Raw genomic sequence first — 18,895 nt, 5'->3', positions numbered from 1 at the left:
TCCGGATATGCATTCAGTGACTGTGCTGAGTTCCAGTTCTGAATCAAATCATTCCTCTAGGGCAAATGCATTTGTTCCTTCACCCGGTCCCCTTAAACTATCAAAAGTATAGATTCTTCAATTACTTCTCTCTCGTGTTCCCTGTTTTCCATCTCATATCCTCTATTTCTTTTCTCTTTCTAATATATTTATCGCCTTTCTTTTCCTTTCATTTATCTGTCTCTCCTTCATCGTTTCTGCCTTTATTTCACACAGTCTCTCTTCCTTCATCTCTGACTTTCCTTATTTATTTTCTTCACTTTCTTCTGTCTCTCATGCGTTGTCTTTCTTTCTTTCTATCTCTTTCCTTCAACTAAACTTACAGTTCCAATATAGACCTATATAAATATTCTAATCAGCTTACTTTAGTTTAAATATGAATGATCGTAATCCGTAAGTCAGCCTTTAAGAAGAATCATTATTTATTCTTTTAATTATCACACAGACAAACAGTCTCACAATACGCCTGTGTTTTCTTAGATTCACACCTTGAACGTGTGCATTGTATAGAAAAACTGTTCACAGCCAGCAACAAACATTTTACTACCTTCCATTCTTCTGCCCCAATAAAAGTCTTAATATTATGGGGATCGTTTCTCATCCACCCCCGCCACACAACCCTCCCAAAAAAAATATCTCCTCCCCGCTGTATAACAATCATTTACCCCTCACAAACAGACACAAAAAATCATTTCATGATCATATTCCCTAGAATGTCTTTAAACATCAAGGGCATATCTCAACGGGAATCAGTCTGTTGTGATGCGAGGAAGAGAATTAATTCCAAATCAATGAATCAGTAAGAATTGTGAGAAGAACCCATAACCTATATTTTCCTTAAATAATTCAATAAATATGGTGATCTTAAAAACTGTAAACCAATAACTTACATAATAAAATCATCCGTTCCTTTCTTGTTTGTAATAGCCATCACCGTCGCCATATTTATAATTGCTAACATATACACAAACTACTTCATACAGAAATTTCAGATATGTTTATGATCTATCACAACAAAACTTTTGTCATTCCGAACGCCAATGCTCATCACAGTCATAGAAAAAATTTTAAAAAAAAATTCTTGCTGCAAAACATGCTGTTTTATATTTTGTATTAAGACCAGAACTTAATGCAAGTTGCATTTCAAAACTCTATTACTGGGGATACTGGGAACGACCCGCTCTTCAAGTGCCTGAGCACTGAGGGTCCCAATTTTTCGTTGGCTTGATCTATGGACATTCGGTTGGACTCCTTGGACGAGGGATCGGCCCGTCGCAAGGCCTCTACCTGTACACAGGACAGCACAAGACAGAAAAACATCCATGGCTTGAGTGGGATACGAACCCACGGTCCCAGTGACCAAGCGGCACAAGGCCCGCGCCTCAGACCGCGCGGCCACTGAGACCCCAAAACTCTATTATCACGTATTATCCTCCAGGTTGGGGGTTGGTCGCAAGGCTAACAACCTTGCACCGTAAAAATGAAGATGTTTCGAAACCTCAATCAAAGCCTCCGACAGAATGGACCTAACAATGGAAGAGGAGAATTGAGGAGGCCATGGACCGAATACGGACCGGAGAGCCATAGAAGAAGAAGAAGAAGAAGTATCGCTGTCACGACGTAAGCTATCAGACCATTCACGCTGGTAGTAGGGTATTACTGATGATAGGAAATGTAGATGTATTCATTGAAATAAAACGTATTGTCACCGTGTTACTCCAGACAGGTTTTAGGCGCTTCATGCCGGACTGTGCAAAGTTTACTGCCGTGTCACAAACCAGAAGACTATAGCCATCAACTTACCTGACGTGGAAAACTTTCTTGTTAAATTCAGCTCCTAAAGACGAATGGGCAATACCATTGCGAATTACATATTAAGCGTGTGTGGTTGCTTATAGGAGCCTTTACTGAGTACAGCACAGTAGCAATTTAATGCTCCCTCCAATCAGCGCTCAGCGCTTTCGGCCTTGAAACCGCATTTTGCGACGATCATGTGCGCTTACCAGTTGTTCTATTTAACCAGTGAATCACCTGACATTTTTTTCAGCCGCTAGTCCAGTCCATTGAGATGTACTCTGACCGCTTCGGGCGAGCAAATCCACACTTTCACTTTTCGAGCTCAATTAAAAAGCTGATAACAGTTATATAATCTTCCTGTCCTATTGGGGGCTTACTACGTCACACACAGGGAGAGAGCAGAAATCATTAAATCGCGGCCCTTCAAGATGCATGACGACTACTGCCTTTTAACCGCCACGGGTCATCCAAGCTCCGAGGGAAACGGGGGGGGGGGGGGGGGGGGGGAGTTATTTCCTCGGGGATAATGCGGCCGGGGCATGAAACTGACCACTTACATCCATTTAGTACCTAAGTTGCCTGACTCTTTACCCGCTCTCTCACAACACGTCTCCAATGCGTGGTGCTTACTAAGCATGTTGATACTTTCAGTTCACAGCTACCAAGCATTAGAAGCTGAAATGTTAACCGTATGTAGTCTCCTAGCAACTAGACTAGAAACAGAACGAAAGATAAGAAGGAAAGCTGTGCAATGAAGAATGCTATATAACAGAAGATGAACCGAACATCGTGGTCGAGTGGTTAACACTTCTGCTTCATATTTGGGAGGTCCCGGGTTCAAACTTAGGCCCGGAGACAGGCTATTCTAAATTGAGGTTCGACGTTTTCCTCAGTACCTCCAGGCAAGTTCTGGGTTAGTACCTTAACCTAGGCCAAGACGAATTCAAATTCATTATTCAATATCTTCCTCTCATTCAGCGTTATAGAATCTGAGCTACTGAAAAATGGTCATTAAATAATTAATACGTAAGCAGAAAACTGATATTAAATATGGTGTTCTGAACAAATTACATGCAACAATTTTAGAGAAATATAATTAATATAAAAGCAGCGTCAATTTGACAAAGAATCATCACACAGTGTCACTACTTGACACAGTACAGATTATTGTTAAATGTGCAGAAACGCGTTTAAATTCAAATAGTCTGCGCTATACCATTTAAAAAAGAGAAACGTCCTTTATTTCACTTTTGCAGTAGTGAAGTGACCGTAGAACTTGTAGCATTTTTCTGTGCTGCTGCTTCACTGTCGATAGTAAAAGAAATTGTATTGAGACCCGGATAATAGTCTACATAAAAGAGTATGTGAATCAGTCGGGACGGGGCTGACGGCTTGGCGGATAGCATTATAAACGCTGTGATACGTACACCAAGATAATATGACGGCTACTCCTATGGCGCAATAAAATGACGTTTCATTAGTTTTTATGACAAATTCACGACGTGTTCCCTATGTGTGACTACAAGATAGTACGGTCGATACAAATATATAAAAAAAGAATTTTTCAGGGATATGGACACTTCGGAATTTGGGAATCTGCAGGAGGTTTTACAGAATTCTACTAAACTGGACTTCTGATACAATTCACGTACATTCCAGAATACAACGCCCACTCTCTTACTTCAAATATTATTATAAATATATAATATACATTAAATATTATTATAAACGGAACTGAGAAAATTCAACTGCCAGTCACAGGCCAGGACGTGTGATCTGAGTCGTGGACATGGGAAGCTTGGTTTCTAGGATCGTAGGTTCGAATTCCGCTTCGGGCATGTATATTTTTCCTCGTCTTCCTATGTTGTGTTGTCCTGTACGTAATGAGAGCGATCGGGAAAAAGAAAATGCTTTCGGACTGTCTCTGTGGCCTACCCAACCCCTTATTCTTACTTACACCGGAGGTAAAGCGGACGAAGCGTAAAGCTGACCTCTCACCTTCATCTAGTGTCTAGGTCAAGAAACAGTGGAGGTATACCACCATTCTCCCATACGTCATAAATTTAAGGCGACGTTAGAAACAGAGACATGCATTTTTGTCTCAACAAACTGACCATTTTCGGGAAATACACCCCACAATTTCGCAAAAGACCATATCTGGACACTTTCCTAACGCTGGGACCAAAATAAGAATATTAAAGAATACGGATGCATTGCAATAGTAGTTTCTGCATAAACCTTTTGGGTATTATACTACAGTGGTAAGAAATGGTTTTGCATTACGTATTACGCATTAAGTATTACTTAAGAGCGTGGATCTTGCATTGACTCTATGGCCACTGTGACCTCATACATTAATACTGAGCGAGTAATACACAACTGGGCACCTGTCTTAGAACCATTAGAATGTTATTGACGATAAATTGTGGGTTCAAATTCCTTTACCCCACGGACATACAGTATATTCAAATATAATTTTATACTACTCTTACAAATTAAACAGCTAAAGTATCCGTAATAAACATAAACCAATGGGTTTAATAAAGCATTCTCCTACCCCAACACTTCTACTCTAGAAGTTGAAACAATAAGTTCGTAAATTCACACATAATACCAACACTGAAACAAGATACAGAAGCAGCTTCAGTTACCTGTGATTACGAACTTTGAGGTCTGTTTTCAGCAGCAGAGCACGGGGAAAGGAAAATATTAAGCACCACAGAAATATATGTATGTATATATTATACAAACAAATTCTTAAACAGATGTGACACTGGTTAGTGAATTCAATCAAACATCTTTTTATTTGAGAAATTTACCTTCTCCTGATAGACCTAAAACATTCTTAGGACCTACTATTGTTATTTTACACATTTCTTTGTATGATTAATACTTTATTTAACTAAATACATATTATAAATTATAACTCCTGCATTCGTGTGTTGTGTATCATGTACGTACAGCTCTGTTAGTAATGGATTTGCATCTGTATAAAAGAAAAACAGGACCGATTACAAGTAAACATAAAAAACATATATGCAAATACTGTATATGTTAAAATAAATTTCCGTACCTTGTTCAAGTAAGCTATTTCTTTGCAAACAAAAATCATGTCCATCACCGACTCGGATGATAAGCGTTAAGCCATCAACGTCTCCATACAATATACATCATTTTATCATGCATAGCGTTTTTGTCCCTCCACAATTTGCTGAAATTCTTTAAACCAATCCTCACAGTGGCGTTTATGGAATCCGAAGGTTCATTAAGACATCACGAAGAGCAGTTTCGCTCACGGGCTAATGTGCTTAACTAGTACGCAAATAGTCATGCGATCAAATCCCGGTAGAGTCACAAAGTTTTTATTTCTTGAAAAACGGAACATGTTACCTATTATTATTATTATTAAGAACAATTTGTTGTAGCGGTGCTATATTCGTTTTCTTACGTAAGCAGGCTAAGATTCTGTCTATATTACATTTGTCAGAAATAACCTCAACAATTAGTACTTTTATTACTAAAATTAATATAAAAATGTTCCTATCAGAACCTGTAAGTTTATATGTGCTTGATTTCAACACCAAATTTCAAATGCCTAGTTCTAACAGAACATTAGTTATCGTCATCAAACCGAAATTTAATTACAGACTGCATGATGTTTTAAATTTCATCGAAAATGAACTTGAAAAAGTTACATATTTTTCGATGACAAGTTACCCTACATAATTTCAAAATGCTGTAATATGCGGTACTAGTTTCGCTACCACCTCAAACGTTCGGAAGTGTCCATAATGTCAATAATTATTGTAGAAAACATTACTATTAGCTTACAGTAGCCTCTAATGCCACAACGCACATTTCATAAAAATCTGTTTAGCTGTTCCGAAGTTAAAGCAAATATACAAGCATACAGAGACGTAAAGCCGCAGCCTACATGATTTTATCTTACGCACATTTACAAAGAATTATAACCAAAAAACTCTGAATTAAGAATCTTCTAATTATGTAGTTCTCTAATTCTTTCTGTTACTTTCGCACTCGTGACTTCAATTATTCTACTCAGCACTCTGGTGTCGAGGAACAGAAGCTGAAATAACATAATTTTCGTAGCAACTTAATACCTTCTTCTGTTAACAGGTTAATTGGTGGATGTTGGGTGGGATTTTGCCCTAATGTAGGTGTACCTGAATATGAAATAATAGAAAATGATTTAGCCATTTTCAGCTATTTGCAGCAGTAACAATAACAGGACTGCTAAGTAGGGTGGGAGGGAGCGAGGGAGTAAGAGAGCGTTTTCAGAGTAAACCCGAAAACACAATTATGACATGTAGGTTAGGTTGGGGGTGCGGAAAGGATGCGAAATCCATTTCAATGCTGCGGTTCTCACAACTGAAAGGGCAGCGAAGGAGAAGCGAGGAAAAAACGACGATGAAAAACAAATAGAAATATGTGCAGAGAGGGAGAAAACAGATATGCAAGAGAATAACGTAGATGAGAGAAAGATAAAAAATGTGGGACGATGCAAATAGACTGTGGGGGGCACAGCAGTAGATAATACTGAAATTGGGGGAGGAAAGAGGGGAGGGGTGGATCCGACTCTTCGGACTTGCTGAGTAATTATGAAATTAAGAGAGAAGAGAAAATGGTTTCACCTTCCCCACATTTTCCTATCCACGTGACCTGCTCCTGAAAATTAACACCGCACGGCATCAAATAAAACATGGAAAAAAGAAAGAAAATGGAGATAATATTTTCCCCTCACGCGGAAGAAGAACAACGAATTGGATTTGAAGACAGACGGCAAATGTCAGCACAGGTAGCCGTCGATTTACGCCGGGGATGCGTTCCTGGACGAACCGGCGTAAATTGAAAATCTTTTATAATGTAAATCAATGGAAAGTCAATGACATGCGTTCCCAGCGCCCAAACATTGACGAATAATATAATGGCATTACATTTAAAGTTCTGAAATAACGTAAATAAAATAAAGGGAATTTAAAAATATATTTTGTACACTTACAATCGGCAATTCGTTAGTCCCCGCGACTGACTGCGATTCTTTCATGTGATTGGTGTGTACAGTCATGTCTGCTGTTATGTGATAGTTGCAGTCATGTAAGACGCCGACCTATAGAAAATCGCGTAGTGAAAATAACCCCGGTACCTCCGCAGAGATTAAATTAGTCTTTTGAAAGTTTAAAGCGCCAGAAATGAAATTGCACAAGAGCAAACTCGCATAAGCAAAAGTTTGCATTTCACAAACAGCTTTTTCCGATTCATCGATCTCACTAGAGCAAATTCGCGTTAACGAAACATACGTAATTGCAGAGATGACTGTATTTATAATTTCTATTCAAAATCAGCGATGTAAGAATTACGATTTAGTATAAAAATCAGTACGATATACATTGTAAAACGTTATAAATAATAGTAAAATATATTTTTTTTCACTTTTTGACTTGATGGTTTCAAAATCGGCGTTATTCTGAATCGGTGCAAATTGAACCGGCGCAAATCGAGGGTTACCTGTATTTCGTGCGCTGTATGGAACTCATGAAGGATAAAAATTTGTGATTGAACAGAGAGCCGTAGATACAGGAAGGTAGAAGTGAATTTCTCGTTTCCTGACAATGAATACAGAATATCTAAAGAAAAAAACGATTTTTTAGGCAATGATTATGTTATACATTTCTTAGATTCCATTGTACATATTTACTTAACAGTAAAATTCTACTTTGTTTTCATTAAATCTACCAGCCTCCTTCTAGTTGGCCGATATTTGGGTATATCTATTTTACACAAACCTCTTAATCAATTACAACTTGAGACATGTTAGTACTTGTTAAGCAACAATTCTCTGTTATTTTACGAGATGCAGATTAGAAGGGGAGGAACCTCGGCAGAATTAGCAGCTTTCCTCAACAAACTTCACAGCTCGGCCTGACAACGCCCTCGCCTGGGATTATACTCACTCGTAAAAAGTCGCATGAGAACCAAATTGCTCGTGACACGTACAGAGGGCATAAAAATGATGTATCTTATCAACTTAATAATTTACATAATACGTTTTATACGCGTATATATTCCTGCGTAATTCATTAATATCCAAGAGATTACTTTCGAAGCTCTCATTGAATCAGCAGGTTTGTTTGGCGCAAATACATTGATCTTTTATTTGGGAAGTCTCCTGAATTATTCTCAGAAAAGATTTATAATCACCACAATCTGCAAGCCGATACGTCATGAAAGTATTTAATTTTATTTTTAGCTAGTAACAACCAGTTCGTAAAATTATGTTACAAGCTAATGCTATCGATGACAGGTAGCTAACTAGAACCTACATACAACAGATAAATGAGTGAAATTCTCCTAATTGTAGGTCGTAATTAAGTAACTTTAACTTGACCTCCACGGTGGTCTAGCGATTAGAACGCTGGCCTTGTAATCCTGGGGTCTCGGGTTCGATTCCCGGCGGTGCCCGAATTTATAACTTGTGTTGGGCAAGGCCGTGGTCTAGGCAACACGGAGTTTTCCTCCGTGGCATCCCAACAATTACTCCATTCACACACAGAAGAAGGCAATGGCAAACCACTTCTGGATCATCTGCCAAGAACGTATATGAACAGGTCCCAGTCCGAGAAAAGGATGGAAGGATCCTGTTCATATGGACCTGTCGTCAGACAGAACACTAAATAAAAATAAATAATAACACGTTTTACTATAACACTAAATTTACGTACGTTGTACAAATAAATCAACTTGACTCATTGTAAAAAATATCAAATAATATCAATATTCGCTCGAAAGCATTATTTTATTTTATTCAATATATCTTGTCATTCTGCAAAATTATCTGATGTCAAAAGGCTGAATATCATGAAATCAGGACAGACATAAGGATTCTAAAAACGACACGCCCTATAAAAAGAGGCGGGTACGACCCCTCCTACATTAGTTACAGGTTAGATGAGCAGTATAGTGTTTTTAATTCTCACTACAGTTGTGTGAGCATTTAACGACCTTAAATCACGGAATTTCGAAGTACGGGACTTAATGTAATAAGTTGTAACCTATAAGTCACGCTACTGTGGGTGGATGAATGAATGTTCATGTCGTACTCTGTATGGAATCAATGGAAAGTCCTGAGAGAATGGATTTACCTAAATATAGGATGCAACGGACAACAGAAAAGGAAACCAGTGTCATGAGCTTCATTATATCCATTCACAATCAAATAGTATTTGACTGATGAAACTGAGAAAGACACGCAAGACGGGTGGAACGTGTAGCATGCATGGACGAGATGAAAAATTCCTGAACAGAAAAATCAACTTGAGAGACCAAAGAGTACATGGGAGATTGATGTTGAGATAGATCTTAAATAAATACGGATGTCAGAACGTAGAATGGATTTCTGGTACAGAATAATAACCTCCGAATTCCATAAATGAAGTGGAATTAGTCTAGTCTAGTCAGAAAAAAGCCTTTCTCCACGGAGTTAGTTATTACTTCTAAAGTAATTTCTTAAAAATTCTGAGAACTACAGAAGTGTATTTTACCCGGAAGGGTAGAGGCATAAGAATAGCAAAGAGTGGATCTAAACACTCGTGTTTATAATATGTAATTAAAGTTCCAAGACAACGAAACCTTTATTACTGTTTAGAAATCCGATAAATCACTGGGACGTGTAGTTTACACTACATGTCGCGTATTGCGCTAATCCTATTACCTTGCATGGCGTGTTTCCGTAAGTCTTGTGGTTAATATCACATCCCAATTCAAAGTAACACCACACTCCTTCGTGTGATGCTTGTATGAATTTTAGTATACTTAATTCACCGCAGAGTGACACAAGTACACATACTGTCACACACGGACAAAATTAAGTACAGTTCATACTTTTTGATAGAGGATTCTGCAATACGCTCGGCTGCCAGATAAAATACGAGGTAGAACTGGATGAAGAAAGAAGAATAAAGGACATAACATAAGAGAGAGAGATCCTACAGACAAAAACAAGAAACAGGAAGAAGGAAAACAAATAACTAAAGAAACCTATACAAGAATTAAATAAAATGAGACAGAATAAAATAAACAAAGAAATATCGAGCAAGGAAAAAGGGAGAAATATAATAAAGAGAGGATGAAACTAAGTACATGAAAAGACAGGAAATAAACCAAACAGGTAAAATAAATAAAAGAATTTTGAAAGAAACTGTAAATACACGCACAATACGTCACGCGATTTGGAATTGTATTTCCTACGCATCCTGAATATGAAACGAAGAGCATGGACTTCTCTCTGTGATGCTGCGTTGAATACGCATATTTCTCCCCCCCCCCCCAACCCCGCCTCGCATATTATAATAAGTGCAGCACACGTCGATTGTTTGTCAGTTAAATTTCCGTATCCACAGGCACAGGAGATGGACGGCAAATTAATTTTTCGTTATAGATTAGAATAGTCTGTGGTAGCCTGAGAATATGCAACCTGCTCTGCTGTATCTATATGTACACAAACAGACGGATATGTGTACATTACCAAGTCGGCAATTCACACAATCAACACTAGCGCCGCCCGTAACCACAAACACACATACATACATATTGTCATTTAAGAGCCGGCCAGCAGAACTGTTAGGTACTTTGGTGTTGACTGGGTACAGTACATTGCTAAATGTTTGCAGCAGATTGGCTATTAAACGTATGCGTTGTAATATCTGCGCATTACATATACACACAACAACATTGTTTAGTGTCTGGGATATTAAACATCATAATTTCGCAATTAAGCTTCTCCTGGATATCAGCAACTGGCCAAGCCGCCCCGAATTTAATGCTCCCGGAATAAAATAATAATTTTAAATTTGAAAGATCCTATTAGGGAAAATTTATATGACAGCTCCACAACATTTATTAAATAATTTTTAAAGGTTACACAGAAAACAACTGTAGAAGAATACAATATTTTGGTCATTTTAATTTAATTATTTTCATCTTAATTTTACATAAACTTTATATAATCTTATGATACTCTATATTTGAAGGACTAATACGTTTAAGTCAAATAAATAGCTAAAACAATTAGAGTCCTCATTGAAAAACTGAGTCAAACAAGCTAGAGATAGACAAAATTGGCCTTTGCCAAAATCTTATTTATTCGTCCCAGGTTACCTCAGCAACCCATTCATTAAATTCATTTTCTTTCCTTTTTATATAATTACAGGTTATATCACTTGAAATCTAGTAACATTATTTTCGTATCACACATAGAGACTACATGCACAGAATAATTTATATACAGAATATTGCATTTTAAATTAAAAACTAATTAATAAAATTATAAATATTTTATAATAAATCTCTCTAGTTAGTAATATTTTCATAACAATTACTGTTTTGTAATCAACTAACTCTTTAAATCTACAATATGGCCACCAATACTAGCGAGATACTGAGATCTCCATTACTGATATGTGCGTCCACTATTATAACTCGACACCAATACAGATCAGGAAAATGTCTGAAGGATCGAACGAAGACTGGAAAGGGCCCATTTAGTGAATGGCGAAAGAGAATGACAACTAGTAGCTAAGGACCCGTTGACCGACTGGTGAGGAAGACAGGTACAGACCACCAGACCAATAAACACGAAACGAAAAGAAAACCTGGTCAGAGACCTAGATCCAGCCAGTCGGTTAACTGATTCATTCGCTTGGGCCCGTTCATTACGGCACGTGATGTAACTAACTGAAGACAGTCAACAAATTCCAAGCTTTTATAGAACACAAAGATTTTATTACCCAGTTCAAAAGCGGCGGCCACTGGAGTCCTTTCAATCCAATTTGTAGCCTCATTGCCCATTTATTTAAGAACTATTTTAATAGGGTCTATTACCTTGCCATCTCTACCCAGTTCTCCCAAAGTCAAATAAATATTGTTTCAAAATGAAATAAAATTAATGGCAGGTACAAATAAAATACAAAGCGTCTGTAAAGTAGCCATGACAAACAAAGCAATTATTTGAAGATTTCTGTCTTCTGGGTTGTTTCGCTGTGTAGTGTGGTCGATGTTTACCAACGTTTCAGAGGTCATACTGCCTCCGTCATCAGGGCGCCGTGATGACGGAGGCAGTATGACCTCTGAAACGTTGGTAAGCATCTACCAGACTACACAGCGCAACAACCCAGAAGACACAAATCTTCGCCCTGATGACGGAGGCAGTATGACCTCTGAAACGTTGATAAACATCGACCAGACTACACAGCGCAACAACCCAGAAGACAGAAATCTTCATACTCACCGCTGTGAAAACCTCAAATCTTACAAAGTAATTAATGTATGATTTGAGGTTTTCACAGCGATGACTATGAAGATTTCTTAAGATGAATAGCCTTGATGACGGATGACCACTGAAACGTTGGTAAACATCGACCTGACTACACAGCGCAACAACCCAGAAGACAGAAATCTTCGAAGTAATTAAGTCTGTGATATTAGAACCCGAAGGTTCTAAGCAACTAAGCATTTGATAAGAGTAGGAGCATTAGTTTTTCCAAAGATTGCTTCTTTTCATCATTCGCGTGCCAGTCACAATGGACACACGTGTCTTAACTAGTCTGTAGCTTCAAGTTTTCGCACATCGCAAACTCCGTTGAGTCCACATGTCGGCAGTTCTGCTGACATGAAAATCAATACGGCTTGGTGCCTTGGGGCTGTATGATGGCTACGTTTTGCTAGCAGTCAACCACTCTGACACTCAGCAATCAGCTTCCATGACGCGCTACAACACCACTGAATGTTGACACTAACAGGGGGGAGGAGGGTGTTTCAACTACCCCTCAGGAAGCAGGATTACTTCACAGTTGCAGAACACGAATCGTTCCATTTAACGAATAAAACACAACCCTTTTAGTAGATCGTGACTAAATTTACCCCCCTCCCCGCGCGCGCAGTAAATTACTGACAAAATTACTACGATCAGATTTTTCAGAATTTATCGGAGCCTTAGGCGTGGCTAGCAGATAATATTAAAATAGATCTTAAAGAAATGGGTTGTGGGGTTGTGCACTGTGTTCAACAGGTCGTAACAGAAACTAGGGGTGGACTCATGTGAGCATGGTGCTAAATCTTCCATAGAACGGGAAATTCCTTAGTTAACTGAGCTACTGTTAGATTCTAAAGAAAAAGTGATAGTGGAACCACGGTTCCGGAGAATTTGACGTAAATACGTCTATACGGAAAGGAATTTTATATACTGGCATTATTCTAAATATTTCCTTTATACATGCTTTACAATTGAGATAAGTTTGATTAAGACACTGATTATTCAACTTGAATTAGTTACGCTTAAAATGGGTCTGTGGTAGCTGAATGTAATGTAAAGTAATGTAAGGTAAGGTAAGGTAAGTTAATTTAAGGTAAGGTGATGTAATGTAAGGTAATGTAATGTAATGTTTTATAGGTAATAACAATGCTAAGTAAACAGATGACGTTTCCTAGGTAACAATAATGCCGAGTAAACAGATGACGTTTCCTAGGTAACAACAATGCTGAGTAAACAGATTAGGTAACAATGATGTTAGACTTTTTGTTTCCCTTTTTCGTAACACATTTTTGCCGAATGACCCTTCCTTATAGACGTATTTACGTCAAAAAATGGTTTTATGGATGTCTTTAGTTAAGAGTAATTTTTTTAAGTAAATATTAGGGTCAGATTGAATGGAAATTTCAGTTCAAATATTCTGAAGTTCTATCTTCACAGTTAACCGCATTGCAGGAAAATTAACATTATTTGTGAAAACTTGACAATTGTCGAATGCCCATTTATGCGAGCCAGAAAAATATTAATTTGAACAAACCCATTATCGTAATCCCGTACAATAACAACGCGAAGAACCTGGTGGTAGCAATTTTCATTTCTCACAACTGTCATGGAAGTGCATAACAAGTTTTGGGGAGAAAAACAATGGCTTAAAAGATGAGAGGACAAAAGAGGATAAGAAGAAAGAGACATGAAACGGAAACTCAGGAGACGCTTTAGGAGAAGAAAGACGAATAAACAGGATACGAAAGAAGGAAAAATGGGGACAAGAAATGGAAAAGCATAATAAGGCGGTGGTGATTCAACGAGAAGCAAAGCATAAGGAACAGAAGGAAAATGATACATAGGAGAAAGCATAAGAGAAACAGCAGGTGAACGAGGTGAAAGCAAATGGGCTGGAAGGGAGGAGGAGAATAAAGAACAAATGACTCAACGGTTAGAATGATGTACAAGACGGAGACAACGGAAGACGGATGGAAAAGGTGACGGGAGGAATTGTATTTATTTATAGTTTAACGACGTGGCGAGTTTCCCTTTGTTTCGATTTTGTCTAACAGTCAATCGATCCTTCTCCTAGTTGTCTTTTTCCTACCGGATGGTAATTTAAGATTCTTTTGGGGGTTTATGATCTTAATTCGGTGAAAGTAAGAAGATTAAGTTTTGTGTCCTTCTGAAATATCTTAATTTATTTTGTGGTCGATAAGATTGCGTCCTACAGTTCACCTCTGCATCTTGTAGTAAATTTCTATTGCGCTAAAGTGTCTGTCACTGTCATTGGTATGTATTGTCTATACACCTGGATGGATTTAGGCCTGTTATATAACCAGACAATGGAAACTGGTTGAAGATTTCTCACAGAAAGCATTAACGAAGTCAAACACAGGGAAACTCCATCACGGAAGTAGAAATATAAACATACAGAACTGATCAATCTTGAGTCGACACTCTTGCCCACTTCGACCGTTTTCAGAAGCAAGAAAATAAAGATATAGACGAAAATGAGCAAAGAGTATAAGCAAGAGGAAGAGAATAAAGGTGTTCATAAACACGTGTCAAGAGAACACAATTAGAAGCAGTTTATATAACAGCTGCTTTTCATACAGTTGGGGTGCAAAGAATTTAATACGAGTAAACATTCTTGTATTGAATTCGTGCAGTGCCCTACAACATCAGACAATAGTTATTTGCTTACCAAGATCCGTGAGATAGAACCACATAGGCGGGGTTTTACAAGCTTATTTCTCTCAATTCACACTTCGCCCTTTCATGAAAGCTCAAACTAACATCGATTTTTTGCTATAGCAACAACGTAATCATCAATCCTACAACCTCATAATTGTGTACTAATGCGCATGAGCTATTTCACCCTAAATATCTCGGGAAGTTTGTTTTCTGTACGCCGCTCTCCTCACTTCTTTATCTTCCCCCCCTCCCCACATCTTTTCTTCTTATTGTCTTACATTCCAATATCGATTCAATTACGCCGTCACAACTGGGTCATGTTATAAATTCACCAGGTCATGTATTAGTATTCTAAATATCCTACGTATTTCGCTCCCTGATGGCTAATATATCATACAGACGTTGCATTTCAAATCAAATATTTCCTTGGTTTGCGTTCGTAAGTCAATTCGGAAGTGCGAGTCATTTGTCATTTCTAACACATCACGATTTCAGCGTTCTTCATTTTTTGTTATATAACGTAGCATTCAAAACATTGCAGTAAGATGACGCATTAAGGTCAATAACAGAACATGTTAAGTAAATGCAATTAAGATACTTTAAACAAACGCGGAAAAGGTCACGCAGTCTCAAGTACGCACTGTTTTAAAACGCCCGAGAACATGAAACGGGGATTTGAATTCCGCTGTGGTCATCGATGAAGGCCTACGTCCACGTTTCTCAGGATAATTTTAACTCTTCACCAAATATCACCGCGGAAGAGGGAGTAACGTGGATGGGGCATGAAAAATGCATGGAAAATTTTGTCTTATATCATAACGAAAAGAAGTAACTTGGTAGACCAAGTCATAGTTGGAAGTAAGATATTAAAATCAGTCTGAAATAAACAGACTTCAAGGACGTAAACTTGATTAATCTGGCCTATGATCGCATCCAGTGGCGATCTTTCATGGACACAAAAATTAGCCTTCGGGGCCCATAATAGGTAGGGAAATTCTTCACCGTTTCGGGCAGTAAGTAGTTAATTCATTTAAAACAGTGATGTATGTACAGGAATTTTATCGCCTTAGCGTTGAATGGAATGTGACGATCGTCACGAATGGTGACTGGACAAGAAATTGAAATAATACTATCGTGACCTATTAGAAGGTATCATCCCCGCATAAGCGACTGCCCTCATCGGCATGTATCGTTAACAATTTTTATCCTACCTAGCAGAAAGACATTATTTCGTTTTAAACATTTATCTTACCTTACAAATTCAGTTTACAAGATGTTTCAACTGTTAGCCTAAAATGTAGAGACATCGTGACATTCTTTTTTACTTATGTAACGTCTCACACCAAATATATACATAAACAAAAGGTGTCGGCTTCAGTAGAGTGTCTCATATCAATAACTATAAATTATATTTCGTTTCGTTTTTCGATGCATTCAATTTAAAGTTCTAAAATTCGCCTATCATATGTATCAAGTCTGACTGCGAACATGTAACTCAATAACCGCTAAACAGAAATTAAATTAATCTTTTTTCAGAATTTTTTTTATTTTTTACCGACTCGTGTTAATTATGGTTAAAACTGGGCAAAAATAACAATCACTTCTGCGAATAAAATGGGAAGTAACTAAATATAAAAATCCCACGTGCGAAATTCACGTGTTATCTTCGTAAACTGAGAAATCCCAGCCAACAGCGCAACAATGTGGGGGAATCCTCTCAGGTGACGCCATCACCTAAGCACACAAGCACCAAATAATCCGCCCACTCAAAGCCATTGACTCCAGACAATGATGTCACAAGCATCATTCGTAAAGATCAAAGTTTAGTCTCGTCTTTGGTTACTTAATATCATCATAAACATTGCACAGAAATGCAGAGATAATTACGTCCACTCGAGAAGTGACTGGATGCAATACTGCAAGGCGGACATACCTGAGAACACTATGAGCATGATGGAAACGTCTATAAGCCATTAGAATAATTAAAAGGAAGCTAACAAAAATAATCTAGTTTCAGAAGATGGATGACTTCTAATGAAACTCCGCAGGGAGACTCGTTACCTTTTGCTTTAATGATTACATCTAAGGTCACTGGAATCATTTACGTGGTAATCTTTGTTTTGTTTTTGGTTGTTCTTTTTTTTCTCTTTCATCATGTTCTTTTTACATGTTGTTGTTCACTGTGTAACATGTCTGCATTTTTGAGAGTAGGGAGGTAATCTTATTCGTTCTTAATATGAGAGAGCCTAAATGTACATTAAAAACAACATATTCTGAAGATTTCTGTCTTCTGGGCTGTTGCGCTGTGTAGTCTGATCGATGTTTACCGACGTTTCTGAGGTCACACTGCCTCCGTAAACATCGACCAGACTACACAACGCATATGCCCAGAAGACAGAAATCTTCATACTCACCGTTGTGGAAACCTCAAATTTGATTCAAAATAAGAATTACTGCTCGTAAAATTACCAACTAGTCGGTACGTTTGTTTAATTGGCTAAGTAAATAAATGGAGTTTCCAGGTGTACAGTTTAAAACACGGTGATTAAGAATTCGAGTTTGCAGTGAGCACCTTCAATGAAAATATATTTTTTTCTGTTATCTTCATTCTTCTGTCTGATGAATGAGTAATCTATATATACTTACGTCACTGATACTTCAGATAGAGGATAGATCAGTCCAGTATGGCGGGAAAACGGCGCGTATATATAATTTGGAAAAAGAATGTTGTGACCTATTGTAAGCAAAATAGCAGAAATCGTTGGAGAAAATGAGAAATACTATGAAAAACTCAATCTGGATGGCCTGTGACAATACCTAAACTAGAACTAGCCTTCTGAATACAAATCAAAAGATTTATTATTGCACTAAGCCGTTCGAAATCATCTTTGGGATATTCGTCATAAAGGTTAGATTTGTATCAATACACGTTTGACATTCTTACAACTTTTACGCATATATTGGCAACGATGAGATTATATTATCTATCTGGAAAATTTAAATTAGAAAAAGCAATGCTAGAAACTAATTATTACATCAGAAAATATTGACGAGTTTCTGCATTCGTCGCTGATTTCTTGCAACCTGTTACGCCACAGACAGAGGTAGGCGACAGAGAAAATCGTACTCACCGCCCAGATGCCCGTTCTCGTAGCCAGGGTACTCGCCGTTGTCCAGCCGATGCTTCTTCAGCTGGTGGTGATGCTGGGCGAGGTGGGTAGCGGCAATCGACAGACCCACTGTTGCCCTCTTCGGCGGTCGACCGGGCCTGGAGCTGCGGAGTAGCAGAGAGTTACTGTCGTTAGAGGAACGCGTGTTAGTAGACGGGAAGAGGAACGAGGAGACTGTCGTACCCAGAAAACAAGTACAGGGGTCAGGGCACACAAACCACTTGTTAATATCAGCGGTTGCTTCACAGAAGGACGTGTTACACAAATGACGACAAATCCTTAGATATCTGCAAAGTAAAGTGAAGTTAAAATAAAATTATAACTATAACAAATGTTTCATACATTATACACCAAAATAATTTTACTGTTCATTGTGTATTAAAATGTTATTGGGTGTCAGAAGTTAGTCTATAAAGCAGATAGGATAACTGGGAGAAAAAACGCGAAACAAGTAATGGGATGACGTTAGTACAACTGTGAAGTAAATTAAAGTACATATCTTCTTCTTCTTCTTCTTTATTACGCCGTCTCCTTTACAGGAGGTTGGCGACATATTATGAACAGGATCCTTCCATCCTTTTCTCGGACTGGGACCTGTTCGTATATGTTTTTTAGGCAGGTGATACAGAATTGGTTTGCTATTGCCTTCTTCTGTGTGTAATTGTTGGGATGCCACGGAGAAACCGGGAAAGCCCCGGAGGAAAACTCCGTGTTGCCTAGATCACGGTCTTGCCCGACAAGTTATAAATTCGGGCACCGCCGGGAATCGAACCCGGGACCCCAGGATTACAAGGCCAGCCTTCTAATCGCTAGACCACCGAGGCGGTACATATACAAATATAAAAATAAGCATACAAACAAAACTGTTTACACTATAAATGAC

At 38.1% G+C, this 18,895-nt stretch overlaps 1 protein-coding gene across 5 annotated transcripts in view; it reads right to left on the bottom strand.

Annotated features, from left to right (window-relative positions):
* dac (dachshund family transcription factor) overlaps positions 1 to 18,895 on the bottom strand; it is a 457,012-nt gene that overhangs the window by 256,400 nt on the left and 181,717 nt on the right. For 4 of the 5 annotated variants that reach the window (XM_087351710.1, XM_087351711.1, XM_087351713.1 and 1 more), the window contains exon 2: positions 17,974 to 18,116. In XM_087351710.1, the coding sequence (XP_087207836.1) occupies positions 17,974 to 18,116 (143 nt within the window). The remainder of the gene's footprint in view (positions 1 to 17,973; positions 18,117 to 18,895) is intronic. The other variant, XM_087351712.1, reaches the window with a different exon arrangement.

This window comes from Zootermopsis nevadensis, unplaced genomic scaffold (assembly GCF_977971745.1).
Source record: "Zootermopsis nevadensis isolate Lab colony 2312 unplaced genomic scaffold, Znev_1.0 Znev_ptg000020l, whole genome shotgun sequence".
NCBI lineage: Eukaryota > Metazoa > Arthropoda > Insecta > Blattodea > Termopsidae > Zootermopsis > Zootermopsis nevadensis.
This window is presented reverse-complemented; position numbering and strand designations above follow the sequence as displayed.